The sequence below is a fragment of the Mustela nivalis genome, assembly GCF_964662115.1.
Source record: "Mustela nivalis genome assembly, chromosome: 19".
In the NCBI taxonomy this organism is placed as follows: domain Eukaryota; kingdom Metazoa; phylum Chordata; class Mammalia; order Carnivora; family Mustelidae; genus Mustela; species Mustela nivalis.
Genome location: NC_139038.1, coordinates 8760225 through 8779492, shown reverse-complemented (window position 1 = coordinate 8779492; position 19268 = coordinate 8760225). Strand labels below are relative to the sequence as shown.

Here is a 19268-nt window from a genome sequence, read left to right as displayed (position 1 = left end):
CCCCTCAGAGTTCTGGCCGGGGTGGCTGCAGGCTGGTCATCTCCCCTGAGGTGGGAGAGACAGAGAGATGTGTGTTTGGGTGTTTGTGTGGAGGTAGTAAGTCTACGAGAGGTCACATGGGAGCTCCCGGGAGGCTGATGTGGAGACGGGCCCAGGCCCAAGACCTCGATGTTTGGAGCCACCAGGCCCTAAACAGCCAGACGAGGTTAACCAGGGGATAAGATGGGTGTGAGTAAGGGCCCCAGAAGGCTGTGGCTGAATCCCGGGGGGCTCCGTGGTATTTAGGAGCTGGAAGGATCTGGAGAACTCTATGGTCGGGAACTAGATCTCGCAGCTGGGGGGCAGATTTTCCGCGACACAGGTGAGACACACATAAACTGAAAGGACCCATTCCAGGTCACGCCGGCAAACGCTGATGTCGGGAGTCAAATCCAGACGTGTCTGATCCCGAAATCTATGGCTTATCGGTTTGGTTTTCTCTGCAGCTCTAGGCCTCCTCCCCGGGAAGGAGCCGCCGCACGCCTGGGTAGGAAGGAACGCCAGACAGAAGCCAGGAGACAGCGCGGAGGTGGAAGGCGTGACACAGGCGTCCCGCGTGAACACCCGTGAGTCCTCCCACCAGGCCTCCGGGCCCCATGTGCCCGCGGCAGCACGCTCCCGTGTTCCCATGGCGGTGGCACGTGTCTGCTACATTTCAAGAAAACACCTGCTCCAAGGTTCACCCCGGGAGGATGCCAGGCCCTGGGGCCCTGGGTCAGACTTGCCCTCCCAAGCCCCTGGACTCCAGGCCTGAGGATGGCAGGGGCGTGAGCCTGGAGGCGGACGGGCTCCCTGGGGAGCATGGCTCTGTCCCAGGGAGGTGCCAGGTCCTTCCCTCGACAGCCCCAGGAAAGAATCCTTTCCCTCACGCGCGCTGACCTTAGGCCGCCAGGTGTCTCTCTTGTTACGCTGGAAGGCAAAGCAGAAGTCTCACGGGTCTCCCCATCTTCTACTCTGGAGGCAATTTTAAGACCCTTCTCAAGTCTTCTAGAATAAGCACTGGCTTTAGAGCCAGGCAGTGGCGTGCACGTCTCAGCTCTAAGGCCGGCAAGCTGGATGGCTGCGAGTAAGTTACTTGACTTCTCTGGGCTCACTTCCTCGTCTCTAGGGAAATTACCAGAAACCCCTCAGGGCTGCGCTGTTATGCAGACGAAGTCAGATAATGTACTTGAAGGCTTCCAGCACTTAGCTGGAGCCGAGGAGATGTTTTCCTTCCTCTCCCCAAGGGCAGCACTCAGAGTCGGCATGTTTTAGCGGAACCTGCTCTCCAGGTTAGTCTCCTTTCCCACTAGAGGGCTCAGCCGCGAGCTCCCCCGTGGGTCCCACCGGACTCTTACCCCCTTCTCCTGCCTCTCGCTCTTCACGATGACAGGGGCTGGGGCCCGGGAACAGCCCCAAGCAGTGGCAGAACAAGACGGTCCCTGGGTGAGGCGGGAAGCTGAGGGGGGTCACGGGCCCACCCGGCCAGGTTGACTCTTTCTGGCTGGCAATGTGGAAGGCTCTGGAAGTTGTAGTTAGATGAAACGCTGGTCATGCCCCCCTCCGTGGCAGTGAGTGGAATGAGTTTCTGACCCATCCATTCTGGGTTCTAACCTGCAACCCTGTTTGTGCCACGTGCGACTCTGAGGCTCGTCTGGGCAGGTGGCTGGCTACCAAGCATGTGGCTCAAAGTCATGGCAGGGGTGGGCTCCTGTAGTCTGGGATCTGTGGCACCTGCTGGAGGGGGTGAGTATTTAGTGACGAGAGGGAGGCTCCAGGGAACCACAGATCCCAGGACAGGTAGGACTGAGCGACAGCCGAGAGGGGAGGAGTTAAGAGCACGGAGTGCAGGGGTAGGTGGCGGGGTGGTGGGGGGGGCGGGGTAGGGCACAAGACCTTACCTCCGGGCAGGGCACCCGCCCTGCTCCTCAAGCTCACAGCTACCCGCCCACTGGGTCACTCTGGCTGGCGATAATGTCACCAGCACAGAGTGTGGGTAAGGCTATCGGAGATCAAGGAAACGGGAACTTCGAGATGTAAAATGCTTTGCAAGTAACTGCCAGCAGAGTAGTGGAGCGGTCTGAAATAGGGGAAATAGGCTGGGCGAGGTGACTCCACATGCGGGCAACGAACTCGGCTGAGCTCTGGGCTGTGATCAAACTGTGTCCCCGAGCTCCCTCCCACGGCCACGCGCACATGTCCTCGGGCCCCCCCCCTTTGACCATCTGCTCCGTGGTATCAGTTTCACGTAAGGAATTACTGCATTAACCTGATGGAACATAAATAAAACCTAATTAACGTCCAGACCGAGTTTCTCCAAGGGAAGAGAGATCTGCAGAAAATAAAATAGCCTAATAATTTAAATTCCACTGTATTCGAATAAATGTCACATGACTATTACAAGTTGGATTGATTCTAGTCCAGGAAAAAAAACAAAACACAACAAACTGGGAGACAAATAAATACCACTTCCCATCATCATTCAAATCTATTCCCCCTAATCCTTCACATTTATCGTATGAGGGCAAAGAGGCACTGAGAGGTCAATGGACTTGGTGAAAGCCAAGGTCACTGGTAAGTCAGGCCTCAAACCGAGGCCTTATAACTCTGGGCCCTTAGCTTCATATCGCAACTGCCTCTTGGTCTCACATGATTTCCTGCAAAGTTCTGGGAGTGTGGGCAGATAGAATAGAGCCTTTTTAATGGACAGAGAATGCTTTTGATTTAAACACCGGGGGTGTTAACCCTCCATCTTGCCATCCATCCATCCATCTGTCCATCCAACCATCCATCTACCCACCACCCACCCAAAGTTCACTGAGGGCCTACTGTGTGCCCAGCACGGTGCCACATGAGGACACAGATCCTGCTCAACTATTAAGCGCCATGGAAGCAGCATGGGAGTTCATTACCTGCAACTACAGACCACAGTCTGGTTCAGGTCCAACCCGGCACACAGTAGTTGTTCAGCAAATACTATCGAATCAAAGAACGAATGAGTCAACACTGTCCTCCAGAAGCTTATGCTCTGGAAAGGGAGCCTGCCCTAGAGAGTGTAGCCTGAGTCAGTGGGACCAGGATCCTCTCCTGGCCTGAACAGCGTGGAGAGCAACGAAGGGGGAGGCCTCTGCCGAGGTGACCCCCGCTCAGCTGGTCACAAAACCACTCTGGTGGCTCCAGGACAGGGATGTCCTGACACAGAGCCTGCTTCCCGAGTTACTGCGGAGCGGAGATGCAGGGGGCAAGAACTAGGGCTCCTTTCAGGCACGTGCACGGGTTCCTTTAGCGCGCAGGACCTTGAATTCCTTTCCTGTGACCCTCCAGTCTCTAGAGGCTCCGGTGCTGAGCCAACTCTGCCGACACAGTGTTTGGCTCACTTATTCTAGAACCATCTGACTGTCCCTCTCCATTCCAACTCAGTCCATTTCAATTCACTCAACGCCTCCCTGGGACCCGCCGCGTGCTGGAAAACCCTCCAAGCCCTCCTTTGGGAGCAGAGTCTGCTGGGGAACCCTGTGAGAGCCTCGACTCTGGGCGGTCTGTCTCGGGGCCTCCGGTAGAGACAAATGAAAGCCGGGCAGGTGGGGGGGCCCCAACCGCACGTGGGTCCGTGCTATAAACCTCCAAGGCCTCCGCCGATGGTTACCGAGAGGATGTTAAAAATAATTATCCACTGAAAATATTAGATTTGCTCTGGATTGTTCATTACATACAATGGCTTAATAGGACTTTTATTGAATAGCTGCAGAGCTCTGGGCCGAAATCAATTTGCCATACACTCGGAATTTTGATGTGTGCTGTTGACTTCCACAACACGGAGCAATTTGTAATAGCTTCGGCTCGCTGTTGTTTCCAAAGCTCTGCTACATCACAAGCATTTATTTCTGACCACAAAATTACATTTATTCAACAGAAAGCAGCTCCGGGTCTTTAAGAGGTTAACTTCTGGAGTGCTTGGCTGCTGGCCAGCCCCTGGCGGAGGCGCGGCGCGGGCGCAGTGGCACACGCGGTGGCGGCCGCGCCGGGCGGGCGGCCGTGATTAATGGGCCGCTGAGTGCGCCCCTCTCCGCGCGCACACGGCTCGCTCCCCTGCTTCCATAGATCACGGGCTTAGCCTCCGCATATCTGACTGAAATTGAATTTGGCTTCTCTCTCAACCGTTCATTTCCTATGTTAGGCAAGGTTATATCCTTTTCTGCATGAGCAGAACCAAACTAGCTGCAGCTACAGAGGGGAGAATGTGTTTTCAATTAGGAAGCTGGCCTGCACGCGCAACCGCAGCCCCGCCGCTGCCCTAATGGAGCCGTCATGGAAGGAGCCTCCAGGAAGACACCGCACGGCGCCGGGCCCTCGGACAGCACTGCGAGGTAATTAAAGCACGGTCACTGTCACCATCGCGGCCACTGCAAATGCCACTGGCATCCCCTCAAGTAGCACACACGTGAAAAGTTCTGAGCATCTGCAGGTGGCTGTGATGCTATGTGGGCTGAGAAGCAAGACCCCTTCTGCCTCCCCCCCCCCCACCTCCCAGAAAGGGGTCAGGAGAGCAGGAGAGGCTGGGGTCCTCGTGAAGCCCGGTCTGCTCCAAACTCGTCTGTCGGGGACACTGGGTCCCGACTCACAGATGGCCCCGGAGCCCCTGCGAGGAGAAGCAGCCTCGACTGTCCTTGTGGGTCCCCAGGAGCCTCGCGGGGGGTCTCGCCCAGAGCCCCCGCTGAGTACTTATTAATGGGGGAGGACATAAGAGGGTGAGCCGTCGAGCAGAGGAGGGCGTGCTGAGCCGGCGCCGGAAGGCAAGGAAGAGGGTATGAGGTCAAAGGGAAAAGGGAACGACTTGGCCTGAGATGGGTCTTCAAGGATGGAAATGGTTCTTCTAGGTCAGGGAGAGCAGAAGGTTCTGAAGATGGAGGCCATGGCTTTACGAGAAGGTCTGTTTGAATGCTCCCACTGACAGGAAACTCACTCCCTTCCATGAGCCCTCGCTCTGTTTCTCAGTGGCTCCAACTGCTGACGAATGCCCTCTTCTGTTCTGCTGATGACGGTCAACCCAAGTATCTGTCCACTGAGTCATACCATTCCTAAGAGCTACGGGGCTCCCTGCCGCCTCTCTCGCTCACCCGCTCGTTTCACAGAAGAGCAAAGTCGGACGGGAAGGAGGCCCGGGAGCTGCCCGAGGTCACAGGAGTGAGCGGCAGCTCCTGGGCCGACTCCCAGGTCCTTCCAACTCCTGTGACACGTCCTCCGGAGTAAAGCGCTCGGCCGCTCTGGCTTTATTTAGACGTGGCCTTTAGATCTGAGCGCTGAGATTCATTACTGATACGGCTACTGGACGTCCTCGCAACTTGGGGCAACTTTTAACGAAGTCATAGACCATTTACCCACTATGAATTCGCTTCATCTATTCCTTGATTAAAATCTGTCAAACGGCCCTGCAAGTAGGCACAGGGCCTCGGTCTGCCCGGGCCTTCCCTCCGGCGCCCGGTCCCCCAGAGCGCTGCCCCCGCTCAGCCCGCTCTGCCGGACGCTCCTTCGCCAGCCCGGAGCCTGCCCGGTCCTTCTCGCCTCTCCGGGCTCACTCCCCGCGCCACCTCCCAGGAGAGACCCGCTCTACCTGCCTGCCCGTCTGAATCCCTTCACAGTACGCGTCCTGTCTGACGAGACTCTCTGTCTCTGTTACGCTTCCCTGCGTGACAACAAGGGCTTCAAGGCAGCAGGGGCTTGGCTGCAGCGCCCAGGGTTCGAGCCTCAGCTCCTGCTTGGCCCAGGGTGGTGTGCGGTCAGAGGGCTTCCCTGAATGAGAGAAGGAACGGGAACCAGAGAGGAAAACCCAGCACCAGAGGCGAGGCGGGGTTTCACGCGGCCTGGCGTCGGCTCAGAGCCCTGCTGGCGTGTGGACCTTCAGGACTGAGGCAGGTTCCAAGGGACGATCTGGTCCCTTGTGCGGGCCAGGGGCCAGGGGACTCGAGCAGGAAGCCGCCTGCCGTTGGTGGGGGGAGGGGCGGGGAGTCCGCTCCTCCGGGGGGCACAGATCAGTCTGTAGTGACGTGTGCCTGCCCCGTTATGGAGATTTGTGCCCACAGAGGACAAGGCGTGCAGGGCAGCATCTACAGGGGAAGGGCTGGTCGGAAGAGGAGGGGAGCCTCAGAACATGCGCAAAGCTGTCTGCACAAGATGAGCACCCACTGTCCTTATCCGCGACCGGGGAGGGGCGCTAAGACGATGGAGGGCGGAAGGTGTCACTTCCCTGTTCCCCGCACAGTACTGGAGGCACCGGCGTGGGTCGCAGTCCTGCCACGATCACCCAGGTGCCTCTGGGTCGCTCCTTCCCTCTCCGGGCACAGCTTCCTCATCTGTGAAATAAGGATGCTGCTTCCCCCCCAGTCCATCCAGTGGACGCCTACTGCATGCGCACGAGGGCCAGGGGTGGGTACACAGAGGCCGTGCAGACCTAGAGAGTCCAGAGAGAGTGGGTGGGCACAACCGAACCGACAAAGACCAGGACAACAGCACTCGCGCCAAAGGAGACGGTACTACAAGAGAAACACGAAGGGCCCTTGGTGTGGGCAGGCAGAGGCGGCTCCGGAGGGCAGGACGGCTGCAGCGAGCACCAAGAAGGGAGGAGAAGGGGGTGGTACGGGGGTGGGCTGCAGCCAGGCCGGGAACCCTGAAGGCTGAGGTCAGGGTTCTGTGCCTGCCTCAAGGGCGCGGGAGCCACGGAAGCGCCGTGCTCCTGCTCCCGGCAGACGCGCAGGGCAGGAGCTGGAACGCAGAGGAGGCCCGGTTCGGGAATGACTCACTACGGTGGCCTCGGTGACACGTGACAGCTTTGGACAGGCTGTGGATGGCAGGGAGGGAAAGATGCGGGCAGACGAGGGCGCTGGGAGGAAGGATGGAGGAGAGCGGGGCGGACGCGGGGAGCAGGCGTCCTAGATGCCCGCTGAGGCTGCCGGGCGCATCGCAGGGCTGTTCCTGAGCAGGGAGGGGAGGCAGCAGGAGACCCCAGCAGGGACGGAAGCTGGAGATGGCATGGTTGAGGGCTCAGAGTCCTCTCCCACGGGTCACCGGAGCTGTACTATGCGAGAAGGCAGTCTCATGTGAGTCTGGAACGCAGAGGAGACAGTCGGAGCCAGACACCTGAGTTTCCAGAGACGGGTCCCGGGAGATGACCGCCCAGAGTGCCGTCGCTCAGTTGCTGGGAGCCAAGGAGCTGCCCAGGAAGACTGAAAATCAATACCCAGAGAAGTGGATGGAAAGCCAGGAGGGCTTACTATTGGGGGATGTCGAAAGACAGGACCGGCACGGAGAGGAGCCGTCGGGCGGCCTGAACGCCCCTGACTTGAGAGAGCCAAGGATGACGAGGGTCAAGGGTAAGGGCCAGACAGGGGTGGGCTGAAGAGTCAAGGGGACACATAAGAGTGGAGACAGCTCTCGGGAGAAGCCCGGCCCAGAGGGCTGGGGGATAAGGCAGGCACCTGTCCACTCACTCTGTGTCACGAGGGAACATATTAGCGCTTACAAAATGCAGATGAGCAGAGATCGAAGACCCAGGACGGGGGTCCCTGCTGGGCTCTGGTTCCTCAGAAAGCCAGAGAGGAAGGGGCAGCGCCTTCCCAGTGTCGTTAGGACGGGGTGAGCTTATGCTCGGAAAGCACCCAGCACAGCACGCGGACTCGCTTCGCATGCCACGAATGCCATTTCGGACACTCACACAGCCCCGCCACAGCCCCATGCACGGCCTCACCGGAAGCATCCACTCGCCTGGAGATTAAAATTTATTTTATTTCATACATGAAATGCAAAGAGAGGGGAGAATGCCAAAATACGATCCCGAAGCTACTGCCTCCTAAGCCTGCGTCTTCCTTTTTGATAAAGGTCGTTCGTGCTTACTAAAGAGTATATAAAGTAAACAACAACAACAACAACAACAACAAAAATCCACCAACAAAAAAACCCGAGCACCTGTAAGTAGGAACACCGTCGTGACCTTTGAAGCCTCCTTGGGCCTAGCTAGGATAACCTGTATTCTGAATTTCCCACTTAACCTTTTCTTTATGGGTTTATTACATAATAAAAATATATGCCTAGACAATGTCAGCTCAGTAGTGCCTGTTTTCTTGTCATTCATTCTCCCTTGCCAGGACGTTCTCTGCCTAGTCTTTCCACTGCTGATGAAAACGCGTTGTTTCCGCCTGTTCGCGAGTTTCAGACCCTCCTGCCCTGGCTTCCCGGGGCCCATGTTTCAGCTTAGTTAGAATTTACACTCAGGAGTGGAAGCGTGGGGTCAAGGTGTGTGCGCTTTCGTAGCTCCAATATCTGTCGCCAGACTGGTTTTCACAACAGTTACACAATTTCCACTCCTACCTTGGGTTTTGGATCCTAGCCAACCTGGAAGCCACGAGAAAGCTGTGTTTCACTTATTTTAATTTGCATTTCCCTGATTATGAGGTTGGGCATCTTCTCGTGTGTTTATGGACACATTCTGATTTTCTCTGAGGATGCTGTTCGTGGCTTTTGCCCAGTTTCCTACTGGGTTATTTGACTTTTTCTTATGAACAGGTAAAAGCTTTTAATACTTCCTTAATACTAATCCTTCGTTAACTATGTGTGTGGCAACTGTCTCCTCCTGATTTGTGACAGGGCCAGGGATCCCCCCATAAGAGATCTGTTTACAGTCGGGCTGGTCCTACCAGCACGATTTGCATCAGAGACATTTGGTCTTTATTATGAAAAAGATTCAGATGAGTTTAGATTATCCAACAGATAAACTGTCTTGAGAAAGGTGAGCCTTTTCCTAATATACACAAAGGTAAAACTGCGCAGGCAGTGCCCCAGGCTTACTCTGCCGCCTTCAGTAGGCCGTCTTTCTGTAATTAAGTAAATAAAGCTTTTGCTTAAAACTTTTAATGCAGTTAAAGTGTAACAGTTCTTTCCCTTATGGTTTCCAAGAAATCCTATGCAACCCGAAGTCATCATATGCTATATTTTCTTCTGCAAGGTTTAAAGTTTTGCCTTGAGTCTTCATTTGTAATTTGTGTCTGCATATGGTGTGAGGTATGGATCCAATCTAATTCCATAAGGATAACCAATTGTCAGAGGACCATTTATTGAAAAATCCACCCTTTCCTCACTGATCTATAGTCCTGTTTTTGCAACACTCATGGCTTCTCTACATGCACCTGTCGGTTCCTGACTTCTTTATGATGTACCATCAGGGTATCTGTCTATCCCGGAGCCAATCACTGGTAGCCTTCCATCACGTGGCACGGAAAACCCCCACCTTGTTCTTATTTCAAGCTACCTTCACCACTACTGAGCCCACCTGCTCTCGCTGATCACTTCTGGAATCAGTTTTTCAAAAGTTTTGTGAAAAATTCTGTTGGAATGTGGACTGGAATTCCAATGACTCCCTCTAATCAATTTGGAGGAAATTGATTATTATTAATAATAGTGAGAATTTCTATCCTTGCATACCTTCTGTCCCTCTACTTAAGTCCCCCTTAATACCTTTCAGTATAAATGATCCACTTTTCTCCAGAAAGAGTTCCTATGCTTTATTTTATTTATTTCTAGGTATCCTTTATTTTTTGTCGCTAACTCTAGCTGTATTCTTTTCAGTTTTCTGTCAGTGTAGAAGTATGTAATTACTTCTGTATATTGATTTTGTATCTAGCAACCTTGTTAAATAATTGAGGGCTTCTTTGAAAAATGATAGTTTTGTTTCTTCTGTGATAATACTCGATCTTTTTCTTGTCTTCTGCAGTAGTTGAAACTTCTAGTACAATGGCGAGTAAAAGCAGCAATAGTATACTTACTTGTCTTGCTCCTGGTTTCTAAGGGAATATTTTTGATGTTATTGGGTATAATGATTTGTTGTAAGTCTTTCGTAAATACTTTCCCCCAGTTAAAGACGTTCCCCTCTATATCATATGGCTGGTCGGTTTTTTTGTTTTTGTTTATCATGAATGGATGCTGAATTTTATCAGATTCTTTTCCTCTATTAAGATAATTTCTCCCTTTAATCTGCTAAGGATATTAATGTGCATTAGTAAATTTTTCTAATGTTAAACCAAACAGCATTCTTGGGATACACGGAACTTGACAGATTCCTTACTAACACCCCTTTGGGGACTTTTGTGTATCTATTCACAAATACGATGGACTTTGAATTTTCTTTTCTTGTGCTATCCTTGTCTGGTTTTGGTACCCAGGTTACACTAACTTTGCAAAAGGAGGTTAAGAATGTTCTTTCTTTTTCTATTTCTTAAAGGAGTCTGCACAAGAGCAGAACTTCTCTGTTTCGTGAATGACTGATAGGATTCTCCTGAAAACCGTCCCTACCTGATGGAAACGTTTCCACGACAGTTAACAAGGCTACTCAGGGTTTCCATTTCTTTTTTAATCAGCTTTGGAACATTCTAGTATTCCAAAAATGTGTCCGTTCTGTTTAGGTCTTAAAATTTTTTGGCATGAAATTGACCGTAATATTCCCTTACTGTTTTTATTAAATCTCTGCAGTGGCTGTAAAGTTATCCTGTTACCATCACTAACCTTTTCTTTTCTGATTAGGAAGTATCTTCAAAGAACCAATGTGGTAGTCTCGTCAAAGAACCAATTTCTGAGCTATTTCTCTCTTGGGTCTTTTTTTTTTTTTTTTTAATTCTTATATACTTTTATTATTATTTGTATTTATTCTTTCCTTCTTCCTGTTCTCTTTGAGCTTATTCTGTTGTAATTCTCTAACTTTTTAAGCTGGATGCTCACAGGTTTTCAGTCTTTCATTTCCTCCCCGATATAAGCATCTAAGTTATTTCTTAAGAGGATTTTCCTCTCTGAGAACACTTGTCTTAAGCACCTAGCTCCCCTACAGCCAAGAGGAGGAGGACCCAAACTAACTCCTTCCCCCCTCAACCTTTTTATATATATATTTTTTAAGATTTTACGTATTTATTTGACAGAGAGAGATCACAAGTAGGCAGAGAGGCAGGCAGAGAGAGAGGAGGAAGCAACCTCCCTGCTGAGCAGAGAGCCCGATGCAGGACCCTGGGGTCACGACCTGAGCCAAAGGCAGAGGCTTTAACCCAGGCCCTCCCCCCCACCAACCTTTCATACCAGGAACCATTGTCGGGGGGAGAAGCAAGGAGAGGCAGAGACAATTTCCACGAGTTAGCACTTTCCCAGAGTGTCTGAATCGCCGGACTAAAACAAGCCTTAAACTGGATTGACTGCTGAGGTGGCCCCTTCTCCCTCACTGATCAGTTGGCCGGGCTTGTGAAACAGGCAAACTTAGGTATGGCCACCAATCAGTCAATGCTTCAAACAAATACAGGCATTCGCTACTTTCTCTTAAAGCTATTTCCTGAGCAGATGTGCTTGGTGCCCCTTTCTCCTCATGAGCCTGAAGAAAGGGGGGAGGCCAAAATGCTACCTCCAGAGGCCCTCACTGCTGAATCATTTATTCCCATGATGGTACAACACACTGCAAACATGCCCTCCTGCAGGAACTCTGAAATCCTATGTGAATTTCTCGCTGTCTGAAAAAGATACCTTCTTCTTTGTTTTGTTTTTTCTTTTCAGGATCTCAAATAGTGAAGTTGTCTATATAGATTCCAAGGCAAAGAACACATTTTCACAATGCCATACCTTGTTCTGGGGGAACGCAAGCACTTTGGGATAAATCCAAAGATTATAGCCAATAAATACAGTTGCATTCAGCAGGCACTGACGAAGGATACAAGAGTGATCCTCTGATTAGAGAAGGCAGCGTTTTAGAAAAACGAGCTGAATGGATCCTGACCCATCAAAGCACCGAGACACGCTGGCTTCTGGCCTTACTCATCAGAAAACCGACCCTGTCACGTGGTCCCCGTCTGCAGCTGCCCTCTGCGATGAACGTTCCTTCTTCAGAAAAAAGGCGGGGAGTTGGCCCTTTCTACTTAAATTAGCTTACTAGAAAGCACAAATTATTTAATATAAACAGAGCAATTAGCAATGGTAAATATTAGCAGTGCTATAAAAATATTTATTTTTCAAATCACCTTTGTTAAAAAAAAAAAAAGGGAATTAAAAAATCTGGATGTCTCCTGGGCATTTTGAATTTAATATATCTGGAAGCACACCCACTACCCTCATTCGGAATGTGGGGTAATCTATAACAGAAGTGGGTTACATTCTTACGAGTGAGAGGGTGTGAAGACTGTTTTATACTGGAGGAAAATATGTATGTAATATAATGTAGTATGAACGTGTGTGGGAGGGTGAGGGAGTAGATGTATATAAATACGTATACGCCCATGCCTGAAGTACAACACGTGAACTTGGTTGAACCCCAGTTCAGGGGCAGGGCAGTTATAAAAAACATTTGGGGAGTGACTAGGGAAGACGGATTTGGGATGGAATTTTAGCTACCGCGGAATGACTGCTGCTTTCCTAGGTGGGATACTCGGACTGACGTGGTAATATTGGGGAACAGCCTGACTTTTCGGAGACGCACACGTGCATGTGTTTAGGGGTACGGAGCAGGGCTATCCGCATGTGCTTTCAAATGCTGAGCGAAAGGGCAGCGGGAGCAAACGTGGCGAAATGCTCGTGTGCGGTTGAGTAGGGGTGTATGCATGTTCACTCGACTAGTTCTTTCTCCTTTTATGCAGCTTGGCAATTTTTCCAACAGAATGAAAAACAAGCAAAAACCCAAACCGGCACACTGGGCTATTTCGGGGGCAGAAACACTAAGCCACCGGGCCTCACAGAGCTGCTGAACGGGTAAAAGAAGAGATGGGATCAATGCGGGCAGGTGTAAGGTGACAGTGGCCCTCGGAAAACCAGGGTTCGGAGACGCATTTGTGAGGAAAGGCAATTCATGTCCTTCCAGCCCTGGGACAGTGATACCCCTGGGCCTGCCGGGGCTGAGCTCGGGAGGGCTTCCTGTGGCAGGGGGCGGTGAACAGAAGGGCCTTCTGTGGTGTCCCTCCCGACACCTGCGGCGGCGCCCGAGGTCCCTGCTCCTTCCTGCACAGCAGGCCTTGCCCTCTGCTGTCACCTGCTCCCTGGAGACTCTGCCCGACGGCAGCCCCGACCCCTGCGTCTGGAGCTCCGGGCCCAGGATGCTGGCGTCCTCCCGGCGTGTCCCAGAAGCCGTCTAGAAGCTGCCGTCTCACTACCTCAAACCCTGCCTCCTCCCCGCGTGCTCCGAAAATGCAATTCTCAAAATGCTACCGATGGGGGTTCTCCCGAGGGCCCCGAGAAAGGGTTGTTCTCATCACCACTGCCGTCGGTCCCAGGGTGGGAGCAGAGAGCCGGGGACGGCCACCTCCACGACAGTAACGACATGGCTGGTTTTCTGAAGTTCCCCGAGTCTCCAAAGAAGGCAGGGGGGGAGCAGGAGCATCACCCACCGCAAGGGCCCCCATCTGCGAGGGCTGCCCGACCTCGCGTCAGACGGCGCGGTCCTTCTCTGGAAGGCCCCGGGGGGGGGGGGGGACAGCTCTCCCTTCCACTGAGCCCAGGCTCGCTCCTCGGGGCTGCCTGTTGCTCTTTGTTTCCAGCCTCGAGCCAGTGAACTCCCTCCTTCCCCGGCAGCTGGGCGGGAAAGCACCAGGTCGCCCCCCTTCATGCTTCCCGCATGGGAGGGCCTCCCGGGGGCAGCGGTCCTGGGCCTGTGAGGCTGGGGAGGCCCGCGGGCTCCTGAAGCCTGCAGCGTGGACACACTCCGTCCGCTGGGTGAGGCACAAGCACGCAGGCCGCTTGGCCCCGAGTCACCCACATCCCCCCACACTTCAGCTTCGGTTCCGCTCTCCACGCGGGCCTTAACTGAGGACCCGGCGGAAACATCACACCAGGAGGCACAAAACCCACATGACATTGAGTTAGTGCAGCTGGGAAGGCTCCATCTGGGCGAGCACCTTCTGTCAACGGCATTTATTTAATGAGAATAAAAAGCAAGCGCAATGAGCTAGGAGGGGTGGCTCAGGATGTGAAGTGAACAGAGACGCTTACCTCGCCCTGGAAGCTCTTCAGCAGCGGCGCTACGTGCTTGCGCAAATCCTGGAGCAGGAGCGGTGGGTCAGCAAACGGCCGTGGCAGAAGGAAAGAGAAGGGAAACATTCGTTAAGGCTTCCTAGAAACAGCTTTGAATTCAGCGACAATCCCCGTCAGACAAAGCCATCCTGGTGCCCTCCCCTGCCTGTTTCCTTCACTCGGACAACATAAATCCCGCCGCTGGCGCTCCGTAATGTCAGTGAAACTTCCTGGGGAAGGAGACCACTAGGGCCCCTTCTAGCCGAGTCCCAGCTCTACCAGTCTTGCTCTGAATGGGCGAGGGGCTTGAGCGTTGGCTAGTGTCCGTCGCAGACCACCTGCTTAGTAGAAAATCGAGCTTTTCTAGCGTACATTTGACTCATGTGTATCTGAAAAGGATCCGGGACCAGCATCCTGCATTTTAGCTCTGTCTTTTGAGCGCTGTTACTGGGGGTTATGTCTATTTTGGATCCGTGTCTGATCCGCTCGGTGGACAGTTTCATCCCAAGCCCTCAGTACCCCTTATCCTGACAATGGGACACCCCAGAGGAACGTCTGTATGATCTACTCGAGCATATTTTTTTCAAATGAAGTGACTGATGCACCACGTAGTGATTATAGACAATAAGACTGTATTATAGACTTCAAAGCCGCAGAGAGACGAGATCTTAACTGTTCTCAACACAAAAGAGGAACGACAATGATGTAGTGTGATAAAGGCGTTAGCTAGCACGACTCCAGCGGCAATGCCGCCATATGGAAAAGCGCCGAACCGACCCATCTTCCCCTCCACCTTACACAACATCGCGTGGCAACTGTAGCGCCACGAAAAAAGAATGAAGTAACTGAGAATGTGTGCTTTGAAGACTCTGAAATATACTCAAATAACGCAACTTCTCCTTCATCGAGAATGGGAGCAGACGAGGTATCTACAGAGCAGATCGGCTTTAGTAAGTCTGGCCCAAGGCCAGGCATCTACCTAGTTTCAGGTCCCAGAGCTGACGCACATGCCGACTGGTAAGTGCTGGTAAATGCTGGACATGGGCCAATCAACCCATAACGCAGGAAGGAGGTAACGTATTATTTCAGGATAAGAGCCCAGGTGCCACAGGGAGAGCAGACAGGAAGGGTAATAAACCAGATGAAGGAGGCGAGCAGGGCTTTCACAGAGGAAGCGGCATCTGGGCTGCAAAGGCGGACAGGACCTTCTTGGGCCGGTTCTCAGTGTGCCCATCTGCGCGCGCTGCCTCGAGCCCGCCGTCAAATACACAGGTGCTACTGGGCAAATGCAGAGTCTGGACTTGTCTACAGCTCCCGGGTCAGAACTGAGTCCGTTCGATGGAAAGAGGCTGGCAGAGCCCTGATTCCGAACTCGGGCCCGGCCGCTCACTCTGGGAGTGCGGGATGCCACTCCACGTCTAGAAGTTCAGCTCCCTGCACTCCAACGTGCGCCAGGGTAACCGTGTCTTCCCCGAAACACAAGCAGCGGGGACAGCACTGCTCCCGGCGTGGAGTAAGTATTTAATAACACGAACCACCTTTACTATTGCAAGTAATAGTAGTCACCACTCAGGGAAAGGCCTTCTAGCACATTTTGAGTCACCCCGAATCCGTCTGAGCGCACAGAAGACAGCCTTCTCTGGAACCAGGATTTCCCAGTCTTGTTTGAAGGTGGATGACGAGGGAACCCCTGCCCCCCACAAAGGGGTGGCGGACAACCCCTCGGCCTCTCCTGCTCCGGACGCTGTGATTCTCTAAGCAGACCCCCAAGGTGACCCGTCCTTGTCAGCTCTGCACGCACAGGGGCACGTGGGCACCCGCTCGATCCTCCGCTAAGGGATGAACAGGATTCTGTGTTCCTTCTGCCGAGCACCTAACCCACCGGCCCTTCTTCCATCCTGAGCTCTGAAACCAGCTCCCGCCCTCACCGAGCTGAGCTGCATTAGGAACAACAGCGGCTCCTGGTGTTTCCTGCTGCTGTGTCTTTGGCGGCTTTCCTCCGAACCGGGGCCCTTAACCATTGTGGGTCATGAAGGCTTTTGAGAATCTTCGGCAATCTATTCCCTCCAGGCTGTGACTCTGCAAATGATTTTGCAGTGGCCTTCCTGAAGCCTACCCACACGGCCCAGGTTAGGACCCTTCGTTCCAGCCCGTGCTGTCCAAGATGGAGCTAGTGGCTACTTACACTTAAATGTAACTTCATCTATATTTAAACGTAACTTAATTAAACTGAACTTAAAAATCCAGTTCCTTCCATCGTAGAAGCCACATTTTAAATACTTAGCAGCTGCACAAGGCTGGCGGCTACCACGCCAGGCAGCACAGAGCCAGGTTCCCCCAACACCGCTGAGCGATCTCTTAGACGGGCTACATGCTAAGCTCTCTGCCAAACACAGCTAACCCACGCTGCCTTGCACTGTGACCCCGTAGAAGTACTTAATCAAGAAGCATTAACGTTTCCCTTTTAATTACACATTTTCCCGTATGTCGCATTCCTAAGGGTGATACCATTACTTCCCTGGAGAAGTAAGCTTGTTCCTCCGCTACTTCCTTTTCTATGTTCTTATACCAAGTTCAACGACATAAAAGGCAGTCAAACTCTTTATCAGCCTCTTCCGGAATAAATAAGGCCATCTGTGCTAGACCGCCCCCAAAGGCACCCACGTCCCTCCCTGGACCTGGGGGTCTATGAGGTTAGGGACGGTGCAGACGGGAGAAAGTCAGGGACCCTGAGTTTGGGGAGAGGCGCCTGGATGGCCCATGGGAGCAGGCGGCAGGGAAGAGGGCGAGAACACTCCCTTAGCCCTGTGTCTCTCGGGAGGAGGGAAGATACAATGTACACCTAAAGCTGGTAAACGAGGATCCGGGGATGGAAAGGGGGGGATCACCCTGGATCCCAGTCAAGGTCAATGGTAAAAGCCCATGTCGTAACCACAAGGAATGAGCCACGCTCCTTTGTCAGAAACCCGGGAACATAGGTAATGACGCGGGAGGTCTAACGTGAACAGCCCACTGTGGGTTGGGGACAGCCCAGTCCCCGGCCCTCCTCCTCCGTCCCTGGGGCAAGGACAGACAGGTGGGATGAGCCCACTGCACTACTCTCGTCACAAACTGCAAACCCAAGATGATGCATGGGGTTTGCTGTTCGTTTTCCGAAAAGGCTGACTTGGAGGAAGGCGGCTAGTGAACGTGGCACGCTGCATTCTCCGGTGTTCTCACCAAGCTGCCTGGTGCTCGGGTGCCCGTCCCAGTGGGTAAGGAGGAGCTGGGGAACATTCACGAGGCAGTGTTGGCCTAGTCCGTGGCCCGCAAGCCCGGCTTCCACAGATGGGGCGAGTATCGTCCTCTCCGGAGGCCACAAACCGGGGCGCCCGAGTGGCTCAGTCAGTTAGGTGTCTGACTCTTGATTTCGGCTCAGGTCATGGTCTCAGGGTCATGAGATCGAGCCCCGTGTGTAGGTCTACCCTCAGCAGGGGGTCTGCTTGAGGAATCTTTCTGGCTCGCCCTCTGCCCCTCCCCCCGCTTTCTCTCTCACTTTCTTGAATAAATAATTAAAAAAAAAAGATTTTATTTATTTGACAGAGAGAGAGATAACAAGCAGGCAGAGAGGCAGAGGAAGAGAGACAGGAGGAAGCAGGCTCCCTGCCAAGCACAGAGCCCAATGCGGGGCTTGATCCCAGGATCCCGAGATCATGACCTGAGCCAAAGGCAGAGGCTTAGCACAGAGCCACCCAGAAGCGCCTCAAATAAGTCAATCTTTAAAAAAAAAGAGTCCACAAACCCATGTTCATCTACTATGTAAAAATAAGATGTGAACAGTTCGAGGACAGTAACTTCGACGTGATGCTTGTCCACATCGGTGGACCCCATTGGTAGGTACCGTGGCCCCTCCCAGGCCTGGGCTTCGAGAGGGCCCCTTGCTTTCTAGGGAGCTAGGCTGAGCCCCCTGCCCCACCCTCGTATCATCTGCAGGCCTGCCTTGCTGGGTGGAAAGCCTTAAGAGTCTCCTTCCCTGATGGCCCTTGAGCTCTGGAGAGGGGACTCCTAAGGCTTTCCACGTGTCCAGATCTGGAAACTGGGACCTGGAAGCAGCCAGGCCCAATGCCACAGGACGTGCTTCCTCTTCCCTCCAGACTGCGGCTGCTCGAGGGCAGGGAGTAGGTTTTAGTCCCCCTGCAGAGTCCCGGAGCAGGAAGCCAACCCTGGGCTGGACAATATTTTGCTGCGGAAATCTAGGCACGAGAGGATTTAAACCTTGCGTGGGTCCGCCACCCCTTTCCCGGGTGGGTTGATCCCACCTCATGCAGTATGAGGGCAGGGCTGCAGGTGTGGGCCCCCCAGGGGCACCAGGTGCCCTTTGGGGCCCACAGGCTGGTTGGCCCCAACACGAGATTGCTCCCCGGAGACTGAATGTGATGTCAGCCCGTTTCTACAGGAGCACTGATCCCAGTCTCCTGCGGGTCTGAGACGGAGCCTGGTACACTGCAGGACCTCCGAAGACACGGCGTGTGGGCATGAGTGTGTGAGCGGGAAAGAAGCGGCTGAACAACCCCTCAGAGTGCATCACAGACCTGCCGGGGTAAGGCGGCGCCTACATCAGAGCCAGGTCCACGGTCCAAGCCAGCGGCGCCCACCGAAAACCAGGCACCGACCACCTATGCACCTTAAAATTTTCCACAACGAGATGGAAAGAGCAAAAAGAAACTGATGAAATGAATCCATCCAAGATCTTTTCATTTCCCATATAATCAATGTAAAAATGAATTTAATTTATTATTATTATTTACTTAACTGACAAAGAAGGATACTTCTTTTTCTGGTGTTAAGGCTCTGAAATCTGCCATTTTATAGCTCGGCACATCTCGCTTTGGACTGGCCACACGTCAGGTGCCTGCCCCAGCCCCCCCGCCCCGCCCCCCCATCATCTCATGGAGCAGCTCAGGGCTAAGAGAGGCGGCAGGCAGGAATCGGGACTCTTGGGAGAGCGGGTTGAGGCTGGCCAGTCCCCCGCTCTCAGCTGATCAGAGGGAAGAACAAAAATGAGGAGAAGCGGGAGGACCGCCAGGGGAAGGGATGTGTCACAGACATGAGGCGCGACAAAACCGCTGGGTTTAGCAGTCGGAGCTCGTGGTGGCGTCGGGGCGCCCCGAATGGACTGGGGATGGGAAGCAACCTGTGAGGGGCTTAGGCGCTGGCGCTCTGAGCTCCAGAGAGAGATGGGGACGGCGGGGAAGAGG

The 19268-nt window shown here is 53.3% G+C and overlaps 1 protein-coding gene across 17 annotated transcripts in view; it reads right to left on the bottom strand.

Annotated features, from left to right (window-relative positions):
• The window catches only part of CUX1 (cut like homeobox 1), a 350246-nt gene that overhangs the window by 174107 nt on the left and 156871 nt on the right, over positions 1-19268 (bottom strand). For all 17 annotated transcript variants that reach the window (XM_082712968.1, XM_082712969.1, XM_082712973.1 and 14 more), the window contains exon 3: positions 14011-14058. In XM_082712968.1, coding sequence (XP_082569094.1) covers positions 14011-14058 — 48 coding nt within the window. The remainder of the gene's footprint in view (positions 1-14010; positions 14059-19268) is intronic.